Raw genomic sequence first — 23,605 nt, 5'->3', positions numbered from 1 at the left:
CTCAGCCTCTTGAGCCACATCCTGTCTTGTTGCAATTATGTGGCTTAAAAGCAGGCCAGAAGGAGGGAAATGTACGGAGAATAAGTATTAAGAATAAGTAGGCCGGGCGCGGTGGCTCAAGCCTGTAATCCCAGCACTTTGGGAGGCCAAGACGGGCGGATCACAAGGTCAGGAGATCGAGACCATCCTGGCTAACACGGTGAAACCCCGTCTCTACTAAAAAATACAAAAAAAAAAACTAGCCGGGCGAGGTGGCAGGCGCCTGTAGTCCCAGCTACTCCGGAGGCTGAGGCAGGAGAATGGCGTAAACCCGGGAGACGGAGCTTGTAGTGAGCTGAGATCCGGCCACTGCACTCCAGCCTGGGCGACAGAGCGAGACTCCGTCTCAAAAAAAAAAGAATAAGTAAACTGATGCCGAAAAGCTGTTTTGAAAAGGAGTTGTTCCAAGATCTCCCAGCAGTGACCTTCAGACCTTTCTGTATCAGTATCACCTGTGAATGTTGAGGGTGGGGAGGTATTTGTTCTACCTCCCAGGGCATCCAGCAGATGCTCTTCAAGTCTTTTATTTATATGGCGTTTTTGCCAGTCCAGGGTGCCAACAAGTTATTTTCAATCAGTATGTAGTACCGTGATGCAGGGCAAGAGTTGGGGAGGCATCCCAACCTCTGCCCCTGGTGTCTATTTACTATGCCACCTTGAGCATGTTTAATCTCTCTTTAAAAGTGGTTTTCTCATCTGTACAAGGGTATTGCCACCAACTGTGTAGGGTGGTTGTAAGACCTAGAGGACAAATTTAGCACCATAGCTGATACACCATCATCATTAGTAGTAGTGAGAGGACAGACAATAAAAGAGTATGGGAAATATTCTTGGATCACTGGTTAGAGAGGGACACAACATTGCTACAAAACCACAGCTAAGAATCCACTCTCAAATTTTCTTTCTTTATTTTTTTTTTTTGAGATGGCATTTCACTCTTGTTGCCCAGGCTGGAGTGCAATGGCATGATCTCAGCTCAGCTCCCTGCAACCCCCGCTTCCTGGGTTCAAGCAATTCTCCTGCCTCAGCCTCCCAAGTAGCTGGAATTACAGGCATGGGCCACCATGCCTGGCTAATTTTGTATTTTTAGCAGAGATGGAGTTTCACCATGTTGGTCAGGCTGGTCTCGAACTCCTGACCTCAGGTGATCCACCCGTCTGAGCCTCCCAAAGTTCTGGGAATACAGATGTGTGCCACCACGCGTGGCCTCTACTCTCAAATTTCTGTTTTCAGAGATGTGTAAGCACTTGTTTCACCTCCTAATTCATTAACCATCATGCCTGAAGGTGTGATGCAAATTAAAGGAAAAATTTTTAATCCAAAATTACAAACCACAAACATTCAGGGTATTAAAAATTAAGACAATAAGCAGTTTTACTTTATAGTCCTCCCTTTGTGTATGAATATGACATTGCAAACTCTTAGAGAATGTGAAAACATACCAGAACTGAACTTAATTCCAAATGGCAAGACATCTGGACTTAGAGACTGATGAACTTTCACTTAAAGAAAAAAAAAAAAAGCAGCCTTGTGTTCCAAGTATTTATTGTTCAGTACTTCAAGGAAAAATGTCTCTTCTTCATAAAGAAGCAGACAGTGGGTCAGGGACTGAGCCAAGTATTAGTCTATGTCGTGACAGATTTGTATCCCTTCAGCAAATGCTTCCCATGGGAAAGCCAGAGCCTGTCAGATGGCAGAGATAAAATGACATACTGTCGAGGTGTCCAAGTAGCACAAAATGCTTTTCAAGATAAGTATCTTTTTGCATTATATCATGCCAAGAAAGACTTGAGTCGAACTTCATCACTGCAGGACATGTGAAGGTGGGAAAAGGTTCTAAGCTTTCAGTTTCTGTCTCTCTATATATTGGAATTCCCAAATACCTAAAGCCAAATGAATTAAGTAACAAGCACAAAAGTCTTCTTCTCATACAACTACAAGGTTATTTTATTTAAAGACAGTGACTTGGATATTTTTTTAAGCACAGCTATCTTGAGCATTTCTAAGCTCTTCTTTCCACCATGACCGTAACACCTTGGACCTAGATGAGAAGCTACTTCTGATACTGCTGAAATTCCAGATGAGATTAACTGTAGGAGAAGAGAACATGGGTTGTTCTCTTTCTACATTAATGCCAAATAAAGCATGGTATCGAAGAAAATAATTGGATTTAGAATATCAACCAGAGACTGGTCCATCCTGTTTATAAAGTGTGTATCTAAGCTTCACCCACACCAGTAATCAATCTGATTGTTAAAATCTTCTGCAGAGTCAGTGGGAGGAGAACTCCCATCCTACAGCGTGGATTTGAAATAAGAACCAGTTCTGCATTTCCACTTACCAACTGGCTGACTCAGAGCTGTCATTCAACCTTTCTGGGCCTTCATTTTTTTCAGCTATCAGATTGAGATAATTCTTGTCTGCTGTCCACCTCACAGATCATTATGAGGACCCAACGAGTTAGTGAGTTATTTCACTGAGTGGGTTATTCTCCCCTCTACGCCATACTTTAATTTATAGAAAGTGTATTGTACAGCGTGGTCTTTCTCTTCCCCTCCCATAGTTGATCACAATTAGAATTTTAAGCAGTTCTCATAAAACATGGAACTTTTAGAAAATTGGTTGGGTATTGGTGAAGAACATGGAAAGAGGGAGGCCTAGGCAGGCTCCTCTGTCATTTGGAAAGTACCACCTCTGAGTGCAAGGGCAGCTGGGAGGTATTGTCTCTAGGTCAGTGGCCCTGGGCAAAGCTTTAACTCAAGATGTCCTTTTTTTTTTTTTTGAGATGGAGTCTCGCTCTGTCGCCCAGGCTGGAGTGCAGTGGTGTGATCTTGGTTCACTGCAACCTCCACCTGTCGGGGTTCAAGTCATTCTTCTGCCTCAGCCTCCTGAGTAGCTGGGACTACAGGCGCATGCCACCACACCCGATTAATTTTTGTATTTTTAGTAGAGATGAGGTTTCACCATGTTGGCCAGGCTGGTCTCGAACTCCTGACCTCATGATCTGCCCGCCTCAGCCTCCCAAAGTGCTGGGATTACAGGCGTGAGCCACCGCGCCTGGCATAACTCAAGATGTTCTATTCCTAAAAATAAGGAAAAATAGATCCTGGGGGAGATCAGTAGTTTCTGTCACACTGTATTTTTTTCCTTTGAAGTCTTTGGAGGGATGGTTGGTGAGAAGTAAGCAAAGAAATAAAGACATAATTATAAATTGTAATTATCTTTGATGGAAACACATGAGATGGAGAGACAGTAATGGGATGCAGGGAGGGGACATTTGGTGTGTTCAGGGAAAGCCTGTCTAAGGAAGGTGATGTTTAACCTGAGACCTGAAGGGCAGAAAGCTCATAAAGAACAGTATGGCTTGTTCTCATCAAAGAATAGAGTATGCTGATGGGAAGGAGATAGACATGTTATAAAAACCGGGAGGAGGCCGGTTGCAGTGGTTCAGTCTGTAATCCCAGCACTTTGGGAAGCCAAGGAGGGCGGATCGCCTGAGGTCAGGAGTTCGAGACCAGCCTGGCCAACATGGTGAAACCCTGTCTCTACTAAAAATACAAAAAATTAGCCGGGTGTGGTGGTGGGTGCCTGTAATCTCAGCTACTCAGGAGGCTGAGGCAGGAGAATTGCTTGAACCCAGGAGGTGGAGGTTGCAGTGAGCTAGGATCATACCATTGTACTCTAGCCTGGGTGACAGAGCAAGAACCTGTCTAAAAAAATAAATAAAAATAAAAATACAAAAATTAGCCAGATGTGATGGTGGGTGCCCATAATCCCAGCTACTTGGGAGACTGAGGCAGGAGAATTGCTTGAACCCAGGAGGTGGAAGTTGCAGTGAGCCAAGATGGCGCCACCGCACACCACTGTAGCTAAAGCTGATGGAGTTCCGTGTAGAAATGGAAGATGCTACTAGAAGAAGGGGAAGTGGCTGCCAGACAGGCAGAACCATCATATGTCTTTTTTTTTTTTTTTTTGAGAAGGAGTCTCGCTCTGTTGCCAAGCTGGAGTGCATTGGCCCCATCTTGGCTCACTGCAACCTCTGCTTCCCAAGTTCAAGCAATTCTCCTGCCTCAGCCTCCCGGGTAGCTGGGAGTATAGGCACATCCCACCACGCCCAGCTAATTTTTGTATTTTTAGTAGAGATGAGGTTTCACCATGTTGGCCAAGATGGTTTCGATCTCTTGACCTCGTGATCCACCCGCCTCGGCCTCCCAAAGTGCTGGGATTACAGGTGTGAGCCACCGTGCCTGGCCATCTGTTGTTTTTTTTCTATTCTTTTACAAGTCTAAGCATTTACCACATGGTTGAACCACTGGCACATGAAGAAAAATGAAAGCTCGTAAATAGGATTCACTAGTCTGAATGCAGACAAAAGCAATTAGTACATAAAGCACTGTAAAAAATAGTTCTATGAAGAGGCGTAAACGGTAAAGATTTCCTTTGTTTTCTTTTTTTTTTTTTTTAAGACATAAGTTCTCACTCTGTTGCCCAGGCTGGAGTGCAGAGGCATGATGCTAGTTCACTGCAGCCTCAAACTCCTCTGTTCAAGCAATCATCCCACCTCAGCCTTTCAAGTAGCTAGGACTATAGGCACGAGCCATCATGTCCCACTAATTATTTGAATTCTGTTATGGAGACAGGGTCTCACTGTGTTGCCCAAGGTGATCTTGAACTCATGGCCTCAAGTGATCCTCCCATCTCAGCCTCCCAAAGTGCTGGTATTATAAGCGTGAGCCATCGTGCTTGTCCAAAGTTTATTATATGCTTGTGACCAATGATTGGCTGGTTTGGGACTTTTTTTTTTTTTTTTTGGTAGCAAGGCTTCAGTGATAAGCTAAAGTTGTCAAATTCATCTATCCCTACATTTCTAACTATAGAGTGCAGTGTACCTGATTTTATGCTCCCCTCCACCAAAAAAAAAAAAAAAAAAAGTATTAAGCCCATTGCATTTACAGGGGCCCTGAATGAGTACTGTATATTCTTTGTCTCAGTTAAGGAAAAAGCCACAATCTCTGTCATCAAGTACCTGCCAATCTATCTGGAAAGAATGTATTCAAAATTAGGTATTTTATTGAAAATACTTAATAACCAGACTAGGTACAAAACCACAAGAAGGGATACCAGTTGTAAATATCCGTAACAGTTATACCGGTGCCCAGAACAGTAGCTCAGCCCTGGTGGCATCAAATACATCAGTGAGCACGCTGATGAGAGTCTTAACGGGAAGTCATTACATCAGCCCTGGAAGGTTAGAGATTCAGCCACAGAGGAAACTTGGGTGAGGTGACATCCTTTTAGGTGGTCTGGTTTTTACATTATATATTTCCCAGTACCCAGAACTTCATCTAAACTTTGCTGAAAATATTCAAGAGTTTTAGTCCTTGCATTTAAGATACAGGTTTTTGTTTTGTTTGGTTTTTTTTGAGATGGAGTGTCACTGTCGTCCAGGCTGGAGTGCAGTGGCGTGATCTCAACTCACTGCAAACTCCGCCTCCTGTGTTCAAGCAATTTTCCTGCCTCAGCCTCCTGAATAGCTGGGACTACAGGCACACACCAGCACGCCTGACTAATTTTTGTATTTTTAGCAGAGATAGGGTTTCACCATTGGTCAGGCTGGTCTCGAATTCCTGACTTCAGGCAATCTCCCCACCCCGGCCTCCCAAAGTGCTGGAATTACAGGTGTGAGCCCCCATACCTGGCCAAGATATGGTGTTTTATTTGTAAGTTTATGAGCTCACATCTGAAAAAAACATTCACTACCAGAGCGTATACCATTTGGGTACTTTTATGAGATTTTAGTTCAGCACAGCTGACTCTTCTAGTTTGGTCAATTGTTGTAAGCCCCTCTAGTGGGTAGCATTTGCGTATGTAAAGCAATGTGAACAGCCATAGCTGAAAGAAATAGGACTCCAGAATTCATTGTTTCAGAGTAAAAATTGTTATATCCTTCATCAGCACATTTCACCTACCAAAGCCTAGTTGTATCATCAAATATTATCCTCTGAGTCAAGGTTTCCCAACCTTAGCACCATAGACATTTGGGGCCATATAGTTCTCTGTTGTGGGGGGCATCATATTCTGTGCACTGTAAGCTGTTGGCAGCATCCCTGGTCTCTACTCTCTAGATGCTATTAGCACCCTCCCCTCCAGGGTGTTAACCAAAAATGTCTCTAAGCATCACCCCATGTCCTGAGGTTGACGGTTGGGAGGAGTAGCAGGGGTGCAAAAATCACCACAGGTTGAGAATCACTAAGAAAAATTAAAGGGACTCAGGTTGGGTGTGATGGCTCATGCCTGTAATCCCAGCACTTTAGAAGGCCAAGGCGGGAGGATTCCTTGAGCCCAGAAGTTCAAGACCAGCCTGGGCAACATAGGGAGACCCCATCTCTAGAAGAAATTTAAAAATTAGCCAGATGTGGTAGCATGTACCTGTTGTCCCAGCTACTCAGAATGTCGAGATTAGAGGATCACTTGAGCCCGAGAGGTCGAGGCTGCTGCAGTAAGCTGTGATCATGCCATTGTGCTCCAGCCTAGGTGACAGACCAAGACCCTATCTAAAAAAAAAAAAAAAAAAAAAAGACTCAAGACTCAGTCCTATCCCAAAAATGGCTGCCATAATTGCTTTCTTTTTTATTTGAGGAAGAAATAAGAATTACTCTTTTTCTTTGTGCCGGGCGCCATGACTCATGCTTGTAATCCTAGCACTTTGGGAGGCCAAGGTGGGTGGATCACGAGGTCAGGAGATCAAGACCTGGCTAACATGCTGAAACTCCGTCTCTACTAAAAATACAAAAAATTAGCCGGGCGTGGTGGCGGGCACCTGTAGTCCCAGCTACTCAGGAGGCTGAGGCAGGAGAATGGCGTGAACCCAGGAGGCGGAGCTTGCAGTGAGCCGAGATGGCACCACTGCACTCCAGCCAGGGCGACAGAGCGAGACTCCATCTCAAAAAAAAAAAAGAAAAAAGTTATTTTTTTTCTCTTTTTCTTTTTCTTTTCTTTTTTTTTTTTTTTTTTTTTTGAGACGGAGTCTCGCTCTGTCGCCCTGGCTGGAGTGCAGTGGCGCGATCTCGGCTCACTGCAAGCTCCGCCTGCCGGGTTTACGCCATTCTCCTGCCTCAGCCTCCCGAGTAGCTGGGACTACAGGTGCCCGCCATCTCGCCCGGCTAGTTTTTTGTATTTTTTAGTAGAAACGGGGTTTCATCGTGTAGACCAGGATGGCCTCGATCTCCTGACCTCGTGATCCACCCGTCTCGGCCTCCCAAAGTGCTGGGATTACAGGCTTGAGCCACCGCGCCCGACCCCTCTTTTTCTTTTTTTTTGTTAAAAACATAACAGATGCCCGTATAGCACTCTTCCCAGGTGAAAAAGGCAAAATGGCATGCTGTGGTTACACACTGGGGATCTTGGAGCCTGGCTGTATTTATGTGTCAATATCTGCCCCTATTTAGCTGTGTGACCTTGGCCAATTTACTTAAACCTCTCTGAGCCTCAGTTTTTCTCTTCTGCACAGTGAGGCTAAAATAGTACTGCCCCGTGTGGTTGTTGGGAAGACTCAGTAAGATAATAGATGCAACATCTTAGTCTACAGCTGAGCACTTAGTTTATGCCAGCTGGCACTGTTGGTGTTAACTGTGCGTATTTGTTGTATGACTGTCTCTTTGATAGCCTGTACCCTCCTTGAGGGCAGAGACTTTGTCACATAAACATTTGATGGAAAGAAAGTAGATCAATTGGGCTTTATAGAAGCCTATAATTCTGTGAAATTCCGGAAGGTACTAACAGTATATGCATCACGTGTAGTCTTTCAAAATGAAAAAAGAATAAATCAATAATATAGTGATTTTGTTTGGCTTCAAGTAATAATAGCAGGGGGATCCCCCACCATCTGCGTCACTAATGTACCGTCATACACTGCAGCTGTGACTGTCTCAAGTTTAGTCATTTCCAGGTGAATTTGCAGTTAAATGATTAACCTATAGGTACTGTGAGTTGCCATTAAAAAGCCAAGCCTCTCCTGACGTCTTTCCTGTCCTGGCCTAGTGTGAAACCTTTAGGTGGCATCTACTTTCATTTCATCAAGATTTAAAAAGACAGTTTGATCCTTTTTGTCCAAGGCTTTCCCTGGGTCTTTCATTCCCCCGGGGAGGTCCTCCTAGCATGTGGCAGGCACACACTCCTCAGCACTTTTGTACATGCTGGGGCACATTCCTCCTTTCCTGGGTACTCGGGGCAGGAGGGAGTTTGCTTTGTCTGCCTGTGGGGTGTGCCGTGACCAGCCTCTCCCTCCTCTTTATGTCCTCCATGATACAGAAACAGTGAGCAAATTTCCTACCTAGAGGGTGTATCAGGAAACCCCCAATGAAATAAACAGAAATAGAGCAGCCAGCTTTTATAAAGCCCGAAACTCACAGAATTGGAAGTCTGAGTGACACAGATATGTTAACCGAATAACCCAACTGTTTCCCAACAATGGAAAGATGTGGGATCCAGACAGCAGTTTTTGCTTTTGTTTCTGCTATTAAGTGACTGCCCTCCATGTGATAAAGTTGGAGAGGTGAACTGAGAGTTCTTCATTACAAATACAGCTGACTTTATCGCTTACTGAATTTTGATTCTGAGCCAGGCACTGGGCTAAGTGCTTCGCAAACATAGTTTCCCTGACCCCTTCTGGCAACTCTCTGAGGTGATTGTTAGTGGTCTCATTTTACAGATGCACACACTGAGATTCAGGAACATTAAGCAGCTTGCCAAATACCACACAGCGATAAGTGGCAGTACAGAATGCTAACCAAGGCAATCTGACTTGGTTCATTTGGTTCTTGTGAGCCCCACAATGGAGGGGCTCTGTCCATTACTTGCTGACAAGAACAAGACCTCGAACATACACGGCACTCAAGAAATATCTGTTGATTAAAAGGAAGGAATGACTCCCAAAGCTACTGAAATACAAGTACCGTGTCTCCGGAAGGTCCTTCTGCTTTTCCTTATAGTGTGTGTGTGTGTATATATATGTGTATATATATATATTTTTTTTTTTTTGGCTGAAGTTTGACAGTAGCCTCAGATATTTAGGAACCATTGTAATAGCGGGGTGGGATAGGGCAGAGGTGATTTCTTGTAGTTCTTCGAGTGGAATCTAACTATTAATTATAGATTTCAACAAAATGGCTTAAATATTCTGCACATTCGTTTCGTTAAATAAAGTGTAATCATCTGCAGCAAATTATTCTAAAACCATCAATACTTTTTTCACTTTATCTTAGGATTAAGGGAATTTCTTGTGATTACAATATTTTATATAGCTCAGTTTCAAAATACGGCTGGATTCCAGCACTATCTTCTGTGTCAGTTTTAAATTTTTGACACTTTATTTTTTTAAGATAAGATTTGTAACCTTAAGATAAATTCTCCTCCTGTTGTAATTTCTTGATTATCTCTTTGTTAATGTTATTTGTGTTGCTCCTCTTTTAATATTTTATCTATCTGTCTATTTACTTTTGCAATTGCAAAGTAATCCCAGATATTATTCTTCGGTCACTCTTTACTTCCTTCTTTTGATACCAGAGGGCACAACTGATCATTCAAGATGAGCGTAGAGCAGAAAGAAATCTAGAAGACCTAATTTATAGTTTTATTTTCACCTTGCAACTACTTCCCTTTCATCACTAGCAGCATAAATTTTATCTAAAAACAACATAGTGTTCGAACTCTTAGCTACTAGCAGGTGCCACATAGACAATAACAAATACTCATTAATTATTATTATGCTTATATAATGATCACTGTAGAAAACATTCTAGTTCCATACTCTTAATTGTAATCCAGGACAAATAAAGCTCCTCTTCTTTTATTTTTTAATTTCCAAGAGTGAAAATTTTGGTTTGGGCAAAATACATTTTTCTGTTTTAATATGAAAATTGCAAGTGTATTTGTACATACACATGCATATATTTTATATATACACACACATACATATATGTAATAGTGCTACCCTATATGGGCACCAATATTGTCCAAATAATAGAAAATGGGAAGCATACTTAGCTTCCTTGTATCTTCCTTTAAACTTTGATCTCTTTCTTCAAATACAGATCGTTAGTCTGAAATCCCCTCATGCCTGTTCTTGTTTTTGAGATGGGTTTTCATTCTCGTTGCCCGGGTTGAAGTGCAATGGTGCGATCTCAGCTCACTGCAACCTCCACCTACCTGGTTCAAGTGATTCTCCTGCCTCAGCCTCTCAAATAGCTGGGATTATAGGCTCTCGCACCATACCCGGCTAGTTTTTGTATTTTTGGTAGACATGGGGTTTCACCATGTTGGTCAGGCTGGTCCGAACTCCTGACCTCAAGTGATCCAGCCACCTCGGCTTCCCAAAGTGCTGGGATTGTAGGCATGAGCTACTGCGCCTGACCAAACCACCGCGCCCGGCCCCATCATGATTTTGACCAGAGGGTACCTTTTATTTATCTTCTAAGATAAACACTGGAGAAAGGGAGGAGAATGAACACCATTCAACTGCCTGCCCTGTGCCAGGTGCTGTCTGAGGCAAGGTGCATGAGCAATCTTTCAGCAAATGAATTCACCTCAGCTCCATTGCCGTTTTTAGAGCTGCATCCTGGCCCTTGGATATGAAGAGTCCAGAAATAAAAAACACAATAGGAGAATGATTTCAGCAATTTCAAAAGAAAAGCCAGCTTATATCCAGCTGCCAGCTAGATCAAGTACCACTACAATGAGAAATATTTTCCTAGCAACTTCAAACATTGAAAAGAATGAAAATGGTAATAATATTTAATGTTTAAAACAGGGACCTTACAACTCATTATTACAACTCATTTGACGGTGAAAATCTCACCCTTGTATAAAATAGACCAACCTATATTCATTTTTTATATATAAACTTATTTTAATTTTGAGAAATTCCAAGAGTCCTAAAAATATGACAACACCTGTACAACCACTTAAATAGATGTTACTAATATTTTGTCATATTTACTTCATCCTATTTTTATTAATAAAAGAAAACATTACTAGTGATATTGAAGTTCCTATACAACGTACCCTTCATACCATCTGCCCACAGAAGCAATCACTGAATTTTGTACCATTCCAATCCACATTTATACTATTATATGCACATATATGAAATCATACTTTGCACAAACTTTTAAGATTTCAGGCGGGGAAATGAACTGCTCTCTGCCTTTCATACTTAAAACCCAGCCTTGTTCCCATAACCTTGTGCAAATCCAGTTACAATCTAATTATTTCAAATTCTCTAAGCCGAAGTCCTTCACCTTTTAAGTAGAGTTTTTCCTTGCAGGGAGCATATTTGCTCTCAATGCAGGGACAGGCTGAATGGAGTCCAAAGCACTAGGGTTTCACATTTGTAAGTGATAAGAGGGGGAGGTGGTGACTTTCAGAGATCATGTTTCAAGTCCAGCCCTGGTTTTTATGTGTGTGGGAATGGACACAAAGGAAAACACAGCTGAGCTGCATTGTAACTCTTCCTGTAGAACCTGTTCATGTCCAGGGTGAGTAAACTAGGGTAGAAATGTCTTCCTAAAACAGCCTCCGGTGAAATTTGTCCTTGGATTCAAAGCAACTTACTTCCCAGGAAGTATCGGGCAAATCCCAACTGCCCCCCATTTTAGAAAGATCTCTTTTCTGGGAAAATCTGCCACTGAGAACTTTGCCCTCCTCTCCCTCATGGGAGGAAAGAGTAGAATTAGGGAGGTGTCACTCGGTAGAGTTGCTGATGTCAGTAGTGTGTCAGCCGTGGGAGGCTCAGTTTGTGAGATTGAGTTACACCTAAGTGTCTTATGAAACTCAGTTCAGAACTCACCGGAGTTGCTGTCTGGGAGGGGGAGGTTGGAAGAACCCTGAGGTTTTCCCTCACATTTCTGTCCCATTTTTGGAACCTCTGGATTTAAAGAAATGAAAACCTCAAGTTTGTGGAGATTTTAAGAAATGGGTATGTAGCTTTATACTTCTATTAATTCCTCTTTGAACCTGAGTGAGTGTTGTGGTTATAGACAGCCATGTGTGCAGACCACGGAGGGCTGTGTTTTTAGGGAGTACTGGTTTATTACACTGTTTGAAATTGGGGGGTCCAGTCTGAACACTTTTTTTCCCATGCCAGTATATGTATAGAAACCTTCAGCTCATTTTGTTCCTTTACATGATGAGGTTTACATGTCTGTGAAAAGCCTGGGTTCCTGTATGTCAGGAAATGGTTTTGCTGATAGTGCATTGCAGAGAAGTGCTTATTATTTAGACTATTAAAAATAATCTTGTAAGATTCTTTGAACGTAATTTTAAAATCCAGCCAAAGTCTAATAATATAATGAAACCTCTGTGCTGTTATTTTCCTAATCAAGTCTAGGGGCAGAGAAGAGGAATTTGACCATGAAGTCTAAGTTGACAGGACAAACCAAGGCTGAGGATAGTACAATGTCTTATAAAGAGCTTAGGAAGCAGCCCAGAAAACACAGCAAGGCATCCTCAGTTCTGTGAATGAGCCGCTTTCTATCAAATTATTTGGTTTTCAAATGCACATTGCTAGTATAGTTTGTTTCTCCCAATCAAACTGACAACAGCGATAGACTATCAGTAGTGTCTATATCAGAGTGTGCAGACATTGGGAGCTATGTTCAAAAACTGGAGGTTCTAGCTCAGAAACCAAGAAGAGGCTCTGGTGTTCCCTCCTACCCCTTCTCTGCCCCCAATTACTGGTGCTAGGTTTCCGTGGCATTTAGGGGAACTCTCTTCACAGGTAGGAAACTGGTATCTCAGAGAATCACCCCTGCATAGGGTTTCCGTTTTACTTTCACTTTGCATTCTTTTGAAATTCAGTCTCTGATGTTATTGAAATATCCCTTTGAATATCTTTCCATTTAACTATGAAATCAACGTCTTTGAGAAGGCTGGTGCTTACTGGAATCTGTGCAGATTTCCTTATTATATAGTTGAGTCAGAGGAAAAATAGTGTACATGTTCTTCCACAGATGGTTGGTTTTATTGTTCAAGGAAGATTTATTGGCGAGGTGCATCTTATCAGTTAAAGATTGCTGTCAGAAGAAGGAATAAAATGGTTTCAGGTCATAGTTGATTTGTAAAAAGGCTGAATCACATATTCATACTTCATCGTATCAGTGTACCTTCTTGGAACTTATAATTGTTTGATTATTAAGCTGATTTATAGACTGAGTAAAAATAAGAATAAATAACACTGCCTGGCTTTTCTGTTTTCTTTAGTTATTCCAATGGAAACAGCTGGAGAACTTATATTTCCGAGAGAAAAAATTCGCTGTTGAAGTTCATGATCCACGAAGGTGAGGATCAAAGACTTTTCTCAGTGTGACCCAGTTACTGTACAAATAATGCTGCTATCAACATTTGTGTACATGTTTTTATATGAACATATGTTTTCATTTCTCTTGGGTATATACCTAGGAGTGGAACTGCTGGATCAAATGGTAACTATCTTTAACCCTTTGATGAACAGCAAGCGAGGCTGCTTTTCAAAGTGCTGCACCATTTTACATCCCAAGCAGCAGTATATGTGGTTCCAATGCCGACACATCCTCACTGACACTTGTTACTTTTAGTTTTGTGTGCATGTATAGTTTATGCCATCCTAGTGGGTTGAAGTGGTACCTTCTTGTGGTTTTGATTTGCATTTCCCTCGTGACTAATGATGGCTGAGCACCTTTTCATGTGCTTCTCAGCTATTCATATATCTTTAGTAGAGAAATGTCTATTCAGATCTTTTGCTCATTTAAAATGTTGGTGTTCTTGGTCATTAAAAAAAAAGGAAAAAAAAGCCAAGTTATCAACATTAACTGGAGTCAGGATGTTGGTTCTCAAATATCTTAGGAGAAATTCTTCTCCCCCACCCCCCTGCCAAGACAGAGTCTCACTCTGTCACCCAGACTGCAGTGCAGTGGTGCAATCTTGACTCACTGCAACCTCTACCTCCCAGGTTCAAATGATGCTCATGCCTCAGCCTCCCAAGTAGCTGGGAGTACAGGCATGCACCACCACACCAAGCTAATTTTTGTGTTTTTAGTAGAGACAGGCTTTCACCAGGCTGGTCTTGAACTCCTTACCTCAGGTGATCCACCCACCTCGGCCTCCCAAAGTGCTGAACCATGGCACCTGGCCTTAAGAGAAATTATTAATCAGTCCTTAGTGGGAACTTTTCAGTCCCAAGATGGTTATGGATGGTTAGAGGCCAGAGGGATGGGAGGAAATACCTGTGATAAAAAGGTGACCCAAAGAGATAAGCAAAATTGCTACAGAAGAACATTAGTAACGCATCATACACACAGTCTGTCTGCCTCTTGCCTGTTCTCTCTCTCTTTCTCTCTCTCTTTCACTCCCCCTCCCTCCCTTCTACCCTCCTTTCCCTCTTCCCCTCTCCCTCCTCCTCCTCCTCCTTCTCCTTCTCCCCCCTCCCCTTTCCTTTTTCCATCTGGTGTACAAGCAGCACTCTGGACAGTTTTGGACTTGCATATTTTCAGCCATTATCATTAAGTGCATTATCTGATAATGTCAGAGCCAGCCAAATCTACCTAGATTTGAAATGCTCTTTTACCTTGAATTAGGTGCTCATTTCACACTTGGTTGCTGCATCTTTAAAATCTTATCCGGGTCGGGCGCAGTGGCTCACGCCTGTAATCCCAGCACTTTGGGAGGCCAAGGTGGGCGGATCGCCTGAGGTCAGGAAATCAAGACCATCCTGGCTAACACAGTGAAACCCCGTCTCTACTAAAAATACAAAAAATTAGCCAGGCGTGGTGTTGGGCGCCTGTAGCCCCAGCTACTCAGGAGGCTGAGGCAGGAGAATGGCGTGAATCCAGGAGGCGGAGCTTGTAGTGAGCCGAGATCGCGCCACTGCACTCCAGCCTGGGCGACAGAGCGAGACTCCGTCTCAAAATAAATAAATAAATTAATTAATTAAAAAAAAATCTTACCCCATTTATTCCTTACCACTTGTGATGGCTATACATCCTTAGAGTTTCTAACTAAAAGTTTTTGTATAATCTCTAATTTCACTGATTCTTTATCAGCTTTTGAGTTCATGTGTATGTGTTTTTAAACATGCTGTTTATCCAGAAAGAGATTACTTAGGTCTGAATTGTTTTGTTGTAAAAGGAGAAAATCAGAAACTTGGTCGCCATTTGCATAAGAGCTTTTGCAACAGAAGACAAGTAAGAGGAACATGCCTTGTTACAATGCTGCTCGCAGGGTACATTTTGCATCATGCTGGGCCAGAGGGGAATTATTTGAGTGCTTTCTTAAATTTTTCAGGATTTCAGTTTCAAGAAGAACCTTTGGGCAAAGTGGCCTCTTTGTGCAAACATGGTATGCTAACTCTTCTCTCATCAAGTCCATTTGGGTAATGGCAATTAGTCAGCATCAGTTTTACCTGGACAGGAAACAAAGCAAAGTAAGTAACTGGCATCATTTCTATAGGGACAGATTCCCATTTTGCATTCTGTTTAGAAGATAAGCCTTCTCACAAAAGATGCAAGCATATATATTTTTGCTCTCTGAGTTTTTTTTATGTTTAACTTCCAACTATTTCAGATTTTTTATATGTTTAAATGATGGGCAATATATAAGCTGCTTTATAAGTTGTAAGACTGGCCAGCTTGTTGCCATGCATGTTTGTATATACTGGTGACACTGCTGGTGGTGATGGTGCCGGTGACATTTTAAAGTTAGTAACTGAACCACACCATGAGAAAATCATGTATAGTTATTAAAACATTTTAACTACAAAGCTTAAGGCTTGTGGGCTTTTTGTTTTGTTTTGTTTTTTGGTCTGAAGAATGCCACTTGAATATGTGAAAATTCTAAATTATCCTCTGTGTTGATATTTTTATTGTATGTTAACTTAATTGTTTTATTAATTTGAAGTATGTTTGAGTTAATTCTGTTTCATTGTTGTATACCTCTTAGGCAAAAATTCCTTCAGCCAGGAGTTTAGACGAGATTGCAATGGATTTGACAGAGACAGGAACACAAAGGGCCTCCAAGCTGGTGACACTGGAGGCGAAAAGTCAGTTCATCATGGCAAGCAATGGCAGTTTAATCTCCTCAGGTAACATCTTGGGATTAGAGAATGTGCAAGCCATCTTTATTTTGTTTGTTTTTTTCGTTCATAAACCACTTCTAAATTCATCTTTTAATCCCTTCTTTTGGAAATAAATAAGCATGTCAATAAATATGTATGCAACAGCTTTGAATAAAATTTTAAGGCTAAGTTTTTAAAGAATATGTGGAAAGTCAAATTATAAATAGGTTGTGCGTGTCATATGAGATACAAGGATGGTGAGTTCCTTGGTGTGGCTTGAAAGAACCTATTCCACAGCAGCTGCTTTTTCCAGCATTTAGTTTTTGATACAGATAATTGTCTAATTCTCCTTGCAATATAAAATGCTGCACAAACATGATTACAAGCACACCCCTCAAATGTGATAGCTTCCCCTAAGCCCTTCCTCTGTAAAAATTCTGGAATCTCTTATCATTAACTATATGTAACTTTACTACAATGATTCGTCCCATCTAAATCTCACTGTCAACTTGTGAATCTGAAGCATGACCTTCCTTCACACAGATTTTTCTTTTCCTTGCTTGCTTACTTTCTAAAAGAACACTTGAAACAACTCTTCAAGGACCATCTTACCTTCTCTTCTGCTAGAAAAATGAAAATTTTCCTTGGGTGTGTCTGGGACATTAAACATTTTATCATTACCCCCAAAATGACTGAGCCAGGATGCAAAAAGGCACATTTTCTTACCGGATTCTGTTTGATACCCAGAAGAATGAGAGAATGTTTTCTAGTTTCCTTTTATTATGTTGAGAAACAAGGAGAAAAGAAATAAACTACCATTTAATAGCTGCTTTAGCTTAAAAATCCTTTGTCCCTTCGAAAGGAAGGAAACATCCCTTGTATAAACCTTCCCTGCCTTTCCCTCATTCCTTAGGTTCTCAAGACTCAGAAGTTAGTGAGGAGCAAAAGAGAGAAAAAATCCTTGAACTAAAGAAGAAGGAGAAACTATTACAAGAAAAACTTCTGAAAAAAGTTGAGGAGCTTAAGAAGATCTGTCTGCGGGAGGCTGTGAGTCTGCTTTTTTGGGCTCATCGAATTGTGTTTCACAACTTTGGCCAGTGTCAATTATCCGCTCTTGATTCTGTCCTGTTTTACAGGAGCTCACAGGCAAAATGCCAAAGGAGTATCCCCTGAACGTAGGCGAGAAGCCTCCTCAGGTCAGAAGACGTGTGGGTACTGCCTTCAAATTAGATGATAACTTGCTGCCAAGTGAAGAGGTATGAACAACGCCTCTGAGCCTTTCAATTAATCCTGAGACTGGAAAGCTATCTGAGTGTAGTGGACTTTTTCCTTTGGTTTTTGAGTCTCTGCTGTATGTTATCTCACCAGCAGAGAAGGATCGTGTAGACCAAACTGAACTTTTTCTTTCATGCCCACTCCAGTCAAAATTGAGTTCTCACTACTTTACTCCCCAAATTATAGACAGCATTCAGTGAACTCCAAATGTTTCTCAATTGAGAGGCAGTATTATAAGAATTAAGAACTCCAGCTTAGGTTCATTTACTTAAAACTAAATAATAGCCTTTGGCAAATAGTTTAGCCTCTCTAAAGTCTCAATTCTCAGGCCTCAGTTTTCCTCATCTGTAAAATGGGGGTAATGATTGGACTTCCCTCCAAGGGATCCAGTGAGCATTAAATGAGATAATACATGCACAGCACTGAGTTACAATCAAGTTAAAATATTTGTTAGCCAATATAGAATGTATAATACTTTCTCATTTGCATGTCATCAACCAATATGACCTTACCTATGTTTCTTGTAGAAATTTGACCATCTTAGCTTTAGAAAATTATATCTGTTTTCTTCTTTGGAAATCTTTGCTATTTATTGAGTGCTCACTGTGTACCCATCTCTGAGCTAAGCAATGCACATGTATTATCTCATTTAATCCTCATCCTACTTTCATAAGGTAGGTGTTATCTTCATTTTACAAATGAAAAAAACTGAAGCATTAAAAGATGAAACTGTGTATCCAGGGTCATGCAACCAGGAATTACCAGGAAGAAGATCAACCCCAAATTTATCTGTCTCTAAAGCTATGCATATGAATATAACCTTCTGCATCCATGAGCTTTGAGTTAAGAATATATCCATAAAAACAGTGATCTTCTCCCAACCAACTGAATGAATGAAAGGCCATTCCCTTCCTTGAACAGGGAAGAGGTTTGGACTAATGAGAAGTTCAAGTTAAGACGGGTAAAGGAAAGTGTTTGACAAGGATGTCTATGCAGTAAAATTTGGGAAGACAGTGTTCTCCAAGAACAACTGGTTCAAGAAAGTGCACAGGAAGTTTTATTCCACAATGCATGTAAGAGTTGGTCGTATGTGTCCATAAAAATAAAACTATCATTGTATAAATGCAGGATCCTGCTTTGCAAGAACTGGAGAGTAATTTTCTAATACAACAAAAGCTGGTGGAAGCTGCAAAGAAACTTGCCAATGAGCCAGACCTTTGTAAAACTGTGAAGAAAAAGCGAAAGCAAGATTACACAGATGCAGTAAAAAAGCTTCAGGAGATTGAAAATGCAATAAACGAATACCGAATTAGGTGTGGAAAGAAACCCAGCCAGAAAGCAACAGTGTTACCAGGTTAGTAATATGTAAGGTTTGTTTTTTGAGTCCCCTAATCCAATACTTAATGGTATGTAGCATGTCCAAACCAGTTACCAGTTAATTTGGTGAGAGATAGAAAGAAGAACCAGATGATCAAAACTAAGTTTTCTTTTTTATTTGTAGACAGACTTTCACTCTTGTTGCCCATGCTGGAGTGCAATGGGGCAATCTCGGCTCACTGCAACCTCCACCTCCCGGGTTCAAGTGATTGTCCTGCCTCAGCCTCCCAAGTAGCTGGGGTTATAAGCATGCACCACCACCACACTCAGCTAATTTTGTATTTTTGGTAGAGACGGGGTTTCTCTATCTTGGTCAGGCTGGTCTCAAACTCCTGATCTCAGGTGGTCCACCCTCCTCGGCCTCCCAAAGTGCTGGGATTACAGGCATGAGCCACTGTGCCTGACAAAACTAAGTTTCTTAGAATAAAAATTGTTTGGAATTTCAGTTTTGTAAGTATGTAAACTTGATTAAAAATTTCTGTAATTTATGAAGGCTATTTAAAGATATGGGCAGCACGGGCACAGCGCTCCACACCTATAATGCCAGCACTTTGGGAGGCTTAGGTGAGCAGATCACTTGAGCTAAGGATTTTGAGACCGCTCTGGGAAGCATGGTGAAACCCCATCTCTTCAAAAAATATTTTAAAAATTAGCCAGGCATGGTGGTGCACACCTATAGTCCCAGCCACAGGGGAGGCTGAAATGGGAGGATCATTTGAGCCCAGGCAGTCGAGGCTGCAGTGAGCTATGATTGCACCACTGCACTGCAGCCTGGGTGACAGGGCAAGACCCTGTCTAAAAAAAAAAAAAAAAAGAAAAGTAAACATAATTAAAAAATAAAGATATAGGCAAATGGTCATGATATAACATGAAATGCAGAAAAACCAGATATAAAATTGTTACCACAACATGATCCCAATTTTATAGAAACATGCACACACAAAGACTGGCCAGTAAATATTTCAAAATACTAATAGTTGTGAAATTTCAAGTAACTTAATTTTCTTCTTAATGTTCTTCTGTATTTTCCAAGTTCTCAACATTATGTATTTATGACTTTCATTTTCAGAAAAAAAAGTAAACTGAGAAATCCCAGGTAGATTTAAAGTCCAATTGACCTTACATGTTTATTGGCATGGGTTTCAGCCTGGTGATTGAAATATGATTGTATTTTTTTGATTCTAAGAGTTTTTTTTCTTTACATTTTAACATCTATGAAATTGGGATAGTTTTGTGGGGTTCTTTTTGTTTGTTTTTGTTTTTGAGACAGAATCTCTCTCTGTGGCCCAAGCTGGAGTGCAGTGCTACCATCAAACCTCACCACAGCCTCGACTTCCTGGGCTCCAGTGATCCTCCTACATCAGCCTCCCTAGTAGCTGGGACTATAGGCGCACACCACCATGCCCGGCTAATGTTTTGTAGACATGGGGATTCACTGTGTTGCCCAGGCTGGTCTCAAACTCCTGAGCTCAAGCAATCCTCCCGCCTCAGCCTCCCAAAGTGCTGGGATTGCAGGTGTGAGCCACCACGCCCAGTCTTGGGATAGTTCTTAACACACTAGATGGTGTGTTACAATCATACTTGGCAGTACTTTTTCAATTAATTTATTTTTTACTGGTACTTAAAATATATATCTTAGATTTGATTAAATAAGGTAAGTGAGTTTAGAATATACTTGGGTGTAGAGCATATGATTTACAAAGCAGACGTTGCTTTTGGAAAGGGAATGTACAGCATCAACACACAAGTGTTAGTCCACTACAGCTGGAGAATGTAGAGTAGCTTTGACTGAACGTGAAATCCATGTGGCCTTGGGGGTGGTTAATTTCTGGACCTACAGACATGGGTTATTAGCATTGTGCTTAACTTCATGACCATTTGCTATGGCCCATTCATCCTCAAACTGTGCAAAATTCAAATGGTCTCCTTTACAGTGAAAGTATGCCTGACAGCTGACTATACTGGCACCTTGCCTTCAAGCTCCACTGTGTGTTTAATAGAGAGTTCACTTGTCTCTGATACAGCTTAACATTAGAGATTGGTTGGAGAGCTTCCCTTCATAATGGTTTTGAAATTTACAATGAAGGATTATATTTGCCTAGGAATTTGTGCCAAAGCACTCAACTGAATATGGAATGATTTGCAAATGCAGATCAATGCATCTGAGATACTTATCTTTACTGAATATGTTTGTGGGGTTTTTTTGTTTGTTTGTTTTTTGTTTTGTTTTGTTTTCTTTTGAGACAGAGCTCTCTCTGCTGCCCAGGTTGGAGTGCAGTGGCATGATCGTGGCTCACTGCAACCTCTGCCTCCCAGGTTCAAGCAGTTCTTCTGCCTCAGCCTCCCAAATAGCTGGGGTTACAGGCATGCACCACCATGCTTGGCTAATTTTTGTATTTTTAGTAGAGACAGTGTTTCACTGTGTTGGCCAGGTCTCAAATTCCTGACCTCCAGTCATCTGCCAACCTCGGCCTCTCGAAGTGCTGAGATTACAGCTGTGAGTCACCGCACCCGGCCATGTTCTTTAACATTTGATGGATACCAGCAATAGTCAGAGTGTTATGGCCATTGCCAACCAGAACGCAGTGTCTAGGTAACTAAAGATTTAAGTCTAGCTAACATTTACTGAGCATTTGCCATGTAATGCTGGGAGCTGGGCTAGGGGCTTTACATCCGTTATTCTAACGCCTCACCCCAGCACTACGTGATAGGTACTGCTGTTATCCCCATTGTGGGGTTGAGCCAGGTGATACAGATTAATTTGCCCAAAGTCTCATAATCGATAAATGGCAAAACCAAGACTTAAACCTAATTCAGTGGTTCTCAACCAGGGAGGCTGGAAATCCTATAATGCACAGGACAGTTCCCCAGGACAGAGGATTATCCAGTTCAAAATGTCAGTAGTGCCACTGTTGAGAAACCTGTTGAAAAGCTTGGCCAGTCATAGTGATTCACACCTTTAATCCCAGTACTTTGGGAGGCCTAGGCAGGCAGATCGCTTGAGCCCCAGAGTTCAAGACCAGCCTGGCCAAATGGTGATACCCTATCTTTACTAAAAATCCAAAAAATTAGCCAAGCTTGGTGCTGTGTACCTGTAATTTCAGCTACTCAGAAGGCTGAGGCGGGAGGATTGCTTAAGCGCAGGAGATTGAGGCTGCAGTGAGCCATGATCGCACCATTGCACTCCAGCCTGGGCAACAGAATGAGACCCTGTCCTAAAAACAAACAAGAAAAAAAAAGAAAAGAAAAGCCCTTTCTTTCAGGGAGGGGTCAAAAGCCAAGTTATATTAAGAGTAGATTCTCCAATGAGGATTCAAATGTGTTTTATTTAACATTTAACCTTTATGATAAGAATGGCATGATTTTTCTTTCCAGTTTGTTGGTCGTAAGCACTAAATATGTAGGTAAAGTTTTCTTCCAGTGTAGAAGAAATACTGAAAACTAGTTTAAAACCAGCACTCCCTTGAAGTCTGTTCCATTTTAAGAAATAATCTAATGTAATATTTGTACCATATGTAAAATGTTTTGGTTTTTGTTAGTATATGGGTCAATTCTTACTACGGTAGTTAATTATTCTTAATGCACTGTAATTAATTACATTTATTGAAATGAAAATAAAATGCACTCCATTGAAAATTGTTTCTCTGAGCCCCCACTAATTGTATAAATGCACAATTGCACTAAAGGCAGTTATTTTTGTTCACAGAAGACATAATCCCCTCAGAGAGTAGCTCTTTGTCTGACACCACCACCTTTGATGATCGTAAGTGGCTCTTCCTTTTTTGGTTTCACAATGTGAGATATTCTGAAATAATTAAGATAATTTTCTTAGTTAAGTAAGGCCTATTTGTTTTTCTTTTGAGAAGAAGTAGAATAAACTAACTTACATTTATGCAAAATGATTGGGAAAGGAAGTGTATGATTAACACCTACTCAGGTTAACTCAGTATTAATAACAGGACCACAAAAATCACATGACCTCAGGAAATCAGAATGCCCTCACAGGAGTATCTAAGTCTCTCAGTAAGGACTTCAAGGCTCTCTAAAGTGTTTCTTAACTTTTTATTTTGAAGTAATCATAGACTCATGGAAGCTGCATGATTAATAGAAAGACTCCTTCACCCAGCTTTTCCCAGTGGTGACATCTTATGTATCTGGAGTCCCATGTCAAAACCAGGATATTAGATTGTACACTTTATCACTGTGTTCATCACAATATGAAATAAACTTTCATATTCTAGATAAAGGAAAGTGTATTTTACTTAGAAAGAAAGGCACAGTTAGACATTGGGCTACCTGTCATTTTGTTGTTTCATAGGAGCAGGCTGTATTGATTGTAATGGCCTGTATTTGTTCAATATATTTCTTTTCTTTTCTTTTCTTTCTTTCTTTTTTTTTTGTTTGTTTGTTTGTTTGTTTGTTTGTTTTTGAGATGGAGTTTCGCTCTTGTTGCCCAGGCTAGAGTGCAATGGCGCGACCTCAGCTCACTGCAACCTCCGCCTCCCAGGTTCAAGCAATTCTCCTGTCTCAGCCCCCAGTAGCTGGGATTATAGGTGTTAGCCACCACGCCCGGCTAATTTTTGTATTTTTAGTAGAGATGGGATTTCACCATGTTGGTCAGGCTAGTCTCGAACTCCTGACCTCAGGTGATCTGCCTGCCTCAGCCTCCCAAAGTGCTGGGATTACAGGCATGAGCCACCGTGCCCAGCTGTTTAATACATTTCATTATAGAATGGGTTTACTATCAACCAGTAGAGTATTTCTTTGTCATCTCTTGTACTTAATCATGATTGAGTTGTGGTATGACTTGAATTCCAGGAAACCACTCCC

General features: G+C 41.3%; 1 protein-coding gene across 4 annotated transcripts in view; it reads left to right on the top strand.

Annotated features, from left to right (window-relative positions):
* FRMD4B (FERM domain containing 4B) overlaps positions 1-23,605 on the top strand; it is a 360,856-nt gene that overhangs the window by 319,146 nt on the left and 18,105 nt on the right. For all 4 annotated transcript variants that reach the window (XM_033210405.1, XM_033210403.1, XM_033210404.1 and 1 more), the window contains 7 exons: positions 13,297-13,373; positions 15,355-15,493; positions 16,009-16,150; positions 17,037-17,170; positions 17,260-17,379; positions 18,527-18,752; positions 22,482-22,538. In XM_033210405.1, coding sequence (XP_033066296.1) covers positions 13,297-13,373; positions 15,355-15,493; positions 16,009-16,150; positions 17,037-17,170; positions 17,260-17,379; positions 18,527-18,752; positions 22,482-22,538 — 895 coding nt within the window. The remainder of the gene's footprint in view (positions 1-13,296; positions 13,374-15,354; positions 15,494-16,008; positions 16,151-17,036; positions 17,171-17,259; positions 17,380-18,526; positions 18,753-22,481; positions 22,539-23,605) is intronic.

This window comes from Trachypithecus francoisi, unplaced genomic scaffold (genome assembly GCF_009764315.1).
Source record: "Trachypithecus francoisi isolate TF-2019V2 unplaced genomic scaffold, Tfra_2.0 Lachesis_group0, whole genome shotgun sequence".
Taxonomy (NCBI): domain Eukaryota; kingdom Metazoa; phylum Chordata; class Mammalia; order Primates; family Cercopithecidae; genus Trachypithecus; species Trachypithecus francoisi.
This window is presented reverse-complemented; position numbering and strand designations above follow the sequence as displayed.